At 32.1% G+C, this 6946-nt stretch overlaps 1 protein-coding gene across 1 annotated transcript in view; it reads right to left on the bottom strand.

Moving 5' to 3' along the window:
- The window catches only part of LOC142354206 (uncharacterized), an 88146-nt gene extending 81935 nt beyond the window's left edge, over positions 1 to 6211 (bottom strand). Inside the window, exons 1-3 of the mRNA XM_075406460.1 lie at positions 5988 to 6211; positions 3633 to 3716; positions 3199 to 3236 (exon numbers count right to left, since the gene is read on the bottom strand). Of these exons, the coding sequence (XP_075262575.1) occupies positions 3199 to 3236; positions 3633 to 3716; positions 5988 to 6033 (168 nt within the window). The 5' untranslated portion in view covers positions 6034 to 6211. The remainder of the gene's footprint in view (positions 1 to 3198; positions 3237 to 3632; positions 3717 to 5987) is intronic.
- Positions 6212 to 6946: the final 735 nt, after the last annotated feature.

The raw sequence follows: 6946 nt of genomic DNA, 5'->3' as shown, positions 1-6946 counted from the left end.
AATCCTATAATTGATATCAAAAATAATTTGTAGACTTCTCAAAAACGAGAGCAAAGTCATGTAACAAAATTTGCTTAATTTTGTTTGGACCCATTAATAGTCTCTATTATGGTATGGAAGAAACATCGATATCGGAGTTTTTAAAACTGATTCAGTAGAAGCAGTTACTAGTCTATCGAAACAAACTCCAAATTTTATGAATTGCATAAAAACATAGTTTGGTATCATATGTGTTCAACGTTTTAAACTCATGTTAAATTAAATTCACTTTGTTTTAATTTACCATCGTAATTTTCAATTAAAATGATTAGTTTTTGATATTTTTTTCAAAATGTAAGTAATTTTACCATATATTTGCATGCATCATAGCGCAGTTGATTCTAGTTATTACAGAATGCGACTCAAATGGCGACACTTTTTTTACTAAAAATAGCAGCAAGTTGTTGACAATTTTCAATCGCAGCAAATTTTCTCATCAGTTTTCGTGGTTAAGTCTCCTCATAACTTGCCCAATAACAAATAATTTACAAATATTTGTCCCATTTTATTAAGAGATTTTTAGTATTGCAAACTTTAAATGAGCTGCCTTTTTATTACGACCATAAGAGACAGATGACATCAGCTCCATTTATTTTCAAGATTTTTAATTTTATTTCAGTCGTGCTGAGTCTGATAACCGTTTACAACAATGAAGAACTGAAAATTAAGTATCAAGTAAACTTAAGGGGACTCTGCTGCTTTTTACGCTGACATTTGGTTTGGTAAGAAAAAGAACAGTTTAAGGAACTTTCGTAGTTTATTAATAACGAACAAATAACCTTTTTGTATAAGATTGTCTAACAAATAAGGCATAACGCAAAAAAACTTGCCAGACAACCTCCAATGAGATTTTTAATTAGTTTTTTTTAATCACACATAATTCGTCTATTTTGTTTAAGTATAAACTGTAGTAAGTAAGTTGTGACCATAAGATGAAGAGCTTGAACTTTTAGCTCAATATAGTAAGTCTTGTGTAGGTCAAATTGTGGACCAATTGACTCAGTGGAGAGCACAGGATTGAAATCAATTAGGAGGTTGTGGAGTCGCAACCCACAAAGGTCCCAAACGTTACTCTCACAATAATGGTGATGGCATAGAATTAACAAAACGAGCAAAAAGTTGCGCTAAAATACTTGTTTTACAGTACTGTGTGTATTTGATATACAATATGAACTTTAAAGACACTGCATTTCCGCAATCTTAGGCCTCTGTATCTAAAGTATAAGAGAGAAGCAAGAGTAAGATTTTCTAAACTTTAAGAGTTTTCGCATTATAAATAATCATCACTACATATTCAACATATGAGCCCTAAAATGATGTACTTCTCTTATCCGTCTAGTTTTCTATCCTTCGTTGTGTTCTGAGTGTTTGCTTTTGTCAGTAAATAATATTTCTTTCATTGCTTTTATGCTACCAAAAAAGTATACAGACTAAATTTAAAGCATAAGATTATAGACAACCGTTTTCCAGCATGAGATCAGTTGTCATTGATTAAATTTGAAAACTTGCACAATAGCGCCCCACAATGTTTTGACCAATTTATGATCTTTTTGGCAAAACAAAAGTTTGTGATTAATTAGATACCGAGTTGCAGCCATTTTTCTTACATTCTAGATTTTTTTGAAAAGCAAATTCGTATAACCTAAATTTTTTTTAGAACTCAAGTTAGTTCTATAATTTTATAGCCCCTAATTATCCTGTACGCCATTTAATTTCCGATTAATTTTCCAACTCTGTTATAAAAGCAGACTGTTTCAAGCTACTTAAATATTCAACATGGCTATCATAAAAGATTTACCCACTTAAAAAAACAGCTCAGAATGGGCAAACTTTTTTGGCAAATGATGTTTTCATTGTTTTTGGCACCTATTCTTAATAGACCAACATTTTGATTATCATATTTTTAACAAATAGCCTTCTTGAATGTGATTTATCGTCGTTTTTAGGAGTAGACAATTTTTTTACTCTTAATAAAAACCCTGTTTAAGGTCCTTCAGATCATATCTTTTTCATTAGTTGTTCCGATCACTAATTTAGTGGGGAGGTAGGAACTGTATACTCAATTGGTTTTTTTGTTTAGACAGTTTTGGCCGATCGGTATATTCATAGTAGACTTTTGTGAGTGGTATCATTAGAAAGCACGTACATCTCAGAATATGGAATTTTCTTTTTTGTTTCTGTAGTTAATTGTCACGTTACAGAAAAATCCAATCGGAAAGTGTTTAAAATACCCAATTCAACACATTTATTGCTTTTATAATTTCTGATTTTAAGGACTGCGACACCGATCTCTTGGAGAATTTAGCAATTTTTTTTATTTTTGTCCTGTATTTGTTGTTATTTTATGTTGTTATATGCCCTATATTGGGTTATAAAAGGTCTCAATGGCCAGCTATCGAAAAATAAATGAACTTAATAACTGATATCTATAAATAGCTAATGGGTTATTGACATTTAAATTAACTTTCCTCAAAAAAGTAAAAGTTTAAAAGAAGTAAAAGTTCGTCGACGTTTCCTTTTTTTCTCGTTTTTGTCACTTTCTAGGGTTTTACAATTTGGTATCATTTTTGCAACTAAGTCTCATTATTGAGATATCATGTTGAGTTTTTTGTTGAACCAAAAATAATTTCTCTGTTCATTAAACGTTTTGTTTTTCATTATTGAGATATCATGTTGAGTTTTTGTTGAAACAAAAATAATTTCTCTGTTCATTAAACGTTTTGTTTTTCATTATTGAGATATCTTGTTGAGTTTTTTTGGAACCAAAAAATAATTTCTCTGATCATTAAACGTTTTATTTTTCATTAGCATAGGTTTTATCTGATGTCATTTTGATTTGGTAGTTAATTACTTTAAAAAATGGACAACGTTAGCGAACCTCCTGGTTTCATTATAAACTCAAAAATTGATGCCTGTTTGAAGCCTTAGCATTAACTTGAAAGTATCAACTTAAAATTTCATGTTCGATAGACCCAACTCTTTAGCACCGCTTCAAAAAAATTGGCATTGCCAATGTATATCCTGGAATCCTGAATCCAAGAATGACATCTTCAAATCATTAGCTTTTGATGACCTAATAAAAGGTCAAAACAAGCAGGTCAAAAGTTCAGGAATTTGTGACCGTTTTTAGAAGAAACTGTCAAACGAATTTTCACTTACCTTTGCTCCTGTGATGAAACTTTTGCCGTATAACCAGTCTAAACAAAGCATGAAGAAGTTAATTGGACATTTTATATATTCTTAAATAATATATAAGAGTCGTATAGCCAAATAATCTGTTCATTAAAAATCAATTCACTGTTTCAAAAAAACTTAACTAAAAAACTAAAAAAGCGCTCGTGTGCGTGGTATTTAATTTCTTATAACTCGGATATTGGATTTTTGTTAGTTGAGATCAATTTTTAAAATTCAATCTGTTTAATGAAATTTTTTGAAAAAGAAGGTCACATCTCTCTTCAGGGGCTAATATGGGCAACTTCCTTCCGGGACGGTCTGGACATACCCAATTTCATCTGGCAACTCAACCGTGGTTTCCTTAAAACTTTTCCTTTGAGAAGCAAGCGATCAAAGCGCTATAACTTTCAATTAATTACCTGTTGTCGAGAATTGAGCTTGAAAGAAATCTCCGTGTTTGAAAGAGACAACATTAGGCTCACTCGTGTCCAAGTTGTAGATGGCTGAAAACATAAAGCAGAAATTATTAAAGAATTTTTGGCAGTTTCAGCGGTTTGTTTATAATTATATAACCCCATTTCCATTTTCTGTTTTATCAAAAACTGCATAGTAATGTGATATGCCCATTACATTTTTTCTATTGTGATCATTTTTGCGTTGAACATAAGATAAGGATATGTGGATAGTTTGCAATTTGCGACATATGTTTTTGTAAAACCTGAATGGAGTTCAACAACTTTATACTGAGGTTTCTGGCAGGTTACCATTGCGCGTTATCCTACTTTTTATTGGTAAACCAGAGCACTATTACCAGGGATTAGTTGTACAGTAATTGTTTTTATAAGGAGTAGAATTTCGTTAAATTTGAATTTTAATTTTTAAATCTAAGTGTTGATAACTTATTTTTGACTTTCACAAAAAACTCTTTAACAAAATAGTAATTTTATCAAATTTCTCTAGACTCGTTTAAAATTTGGAGCTTGAAATTTAAATTTTCAAAATCTAAAATTTTTTAAAATTTTAAAATTTTTAATTTTTAAAATTTAAAATTTGAAGAAAGCTTCAGCAGGAACGTTTCTGAAAATGATCTTCAAAAATATCAGTATAATACGTAATTTTTCAAATTAATCGTTTACTTTTGATAACGAGTGTTTATTTACACAGCTATAATACAACTTGGAAATATAATTTCCCAAAAAAATTTGAATATGCGTGATCGCAGTAAACGTTATAATGCAGTACAAATGATTTATTGTCATTGAAAACCAAGTAAACAACGCAAATCTAATATTAATTTTTTTATATCAAATTTTCCCCATTTATGAAACATTAAAAGTTTTCTTCATAAATTTTCATAAATTCTCATAAGTTTTCTTTGCGGGTAAAGTTTTATTTAAGACAAATTTGACAAGACAGAGCTGGAACTACAATAAGTGAAGCTAACTACTATAGTTGTCGTAGGAAACCACAATTGACCTTAATTTTGTTATCAAATTCTTGGAGCAAAATAATTTAATTTTCTTTTCATGTTTCTGTTTTGTTTTACAAATTTGTTTTCGTTGCAATTAAAATTTGGACACTCCACTAAATTAGTAGTTGTTCAGCTCCTGGGGCAGCAAGGCAACCCTTATACACATTTTTACAGTGGAGGAAAGAATTAAATCCGCCGTAGCCGCTCCCCATCTCGGACAAGAATAGAGGATGGTAACACAGCCATAACGAATTGGAGAACAATATCAAAATTTTACGACGTGCCAGACTCATGTTCATTTTAAGAGGTATGGCCAGATAACATCCAGACATATGGCCAGACGTCCAGGCCTCAATTTCAGACAAATTCCACTCTCATGATGAGATATTCCTGACTCATGGTTACACTTTTCAGACTTATTCACGGATAACATCCAGACCTATGGCCAGACCTCCAAATTTTTGGCCAGACAATCTCCAGACAACAAAATGTCTTTCAGGCTTTTTACAAAAAAGTCGGGATTTATCCCCCCCATCCCAGTCAACCTGTTGTATATGGACATAAGTCTTGAACATCAATGAGGACGGTCTGTGGAAGTCAGACTGTTATGCTTATTTATAATCGTGTCATTTATGTTGCTGGTTGCAAGAATCAGTGAATTATGTGGCCAATGTCCAAACAATCAAGTGTACATACATGCTTGATTTTGTGTATGTTTGTCAAGACCAATGTTTTAATTTTAGAATTGCAAGCGTACGTGAAAACGAATGACATTGGACTAATTTGATTCAAATTTGCTTGGATATTGGGTATATGTGCTCTCACTTTTCACAAAGCGTCTTTTTGGGGTTAGCATGAAAACTAGGGAAATTTTTTGTCACTCATTTCTACGCCATAATTTATTAGTTTCCACACAATAAACAATTCTTTCAAAATAATTAGGATACTGGTAATTACGCAGAAATGAAGTAAAGCCCAATTGGTAAAAACTTATTTTTAAAGTTTCTGGCTGGATACTAATTGCGGATAAAAAAGACAATTAGCGGTTTTGCTCTGACGCATTTAATCGACCGCTTAAGTTGAACGATTAATTCTTTGAGTTGATTCTCAAGTAATTACAAATAAATGATCGATTGGACCATAAGTTGGGTGGGGCAAACTGACTAGTACAAAAAAATGGCAGGACCAAAACCAAACTTGTGAAACTCGGAGCTCGACTGCAACAAACCCCCTGTCAGCATCTCAAGTCCTGCTAGCCCATAACTGCCCTTATCCAGGGATATGAACAAATTTCATCACTTACCAATTGCTAATGAATTGTCAGCCACCCACTCGTTTGACGAGCCCATTTTTTATTCGGGGTAACTTCCAAATTTCAAGTTAGTATTAATTTAACGCACTTTCTCCCGAAACCAAGAAGCGTTATTCTTCATAAATTGGATTTAAAGCAGCTGCGATTTAAAACACGTTCGCTAACTTTGCTTTAGTTTGCGTGCGCTCCAAATTTTGATTATTCGCAATACAATGATTTTGCTACCAATAGTTCAGTTTTGCAGAGCAAGTTTAGTAATATTTGCTAGAGTTAAACCTCCGAAGATAGTTCAACTATATAAATTAAATCATCACGCAATAGCTCGCTCATTGAAGAACTGAACAGAATTGTCAAGTTGAAACTAGTTAGTCCGTTATATAATTCAGAAACATTCACTATTCTAACTGAATTTAACTTGATGGCTTAGTACTGCGAATTATTTTCATGCTGGGAATGATTCTTGCAAAACCAAGATTGTTGCTTCAAAGATCGAATCGGAACTGGCCATGGAGCAAAGAGAATCTAGATTTTTTTTTAAAAAAATCCCCGTTGGTGTAAAATAGACTATGCCCCCCCCCTCCCCATTTATTCCTCAATATATTTTGTAAGGATGCTGACGTAATCTTGCATGTTCAAAACATTCAACTAAATCTCGCAGCTTATATTCAACTTACTTTAATGGGTTTCGAATAATATAAATACATGGGGCATAGCATAATAGGCAAAAACTCAATAAGGCTAATTTTGGTTGCCATTAGGCAAACATTTTCAACTATAATTTTGTGAAAATTAGGCGAAAACCAATTAACACACATGAAGATGGTACTTCAAAATCACATTGACGCTATAAATTACTCAAGAGTCCCTAAAAATTGTCTTAAAATGATCATAGCTTACAAAAAAAACAGACAAACGATTTTTTGAATTGTAGTTATGTTGCAGCATTTCAG

This window comes from Convolutriloba macropyga, chromosome 15 (assembly GCF_964194025.1).
Source record: "Convolutriloba macropyga chromosome 15, txConMacr16.3, whole genome shotgun sequence".
Lineage (NCBI taxonomy): Eukaryota > Metazoa > Xenacoelomorpha > Acoela > Convolutidae > Convolutriloba > Convolutriloba macropyga.
The sequence above is the reverse complement of the archived record's forward strand: the minus strand, read 5'-3'. Positions and strand labels throughout refer to the sequence as shown.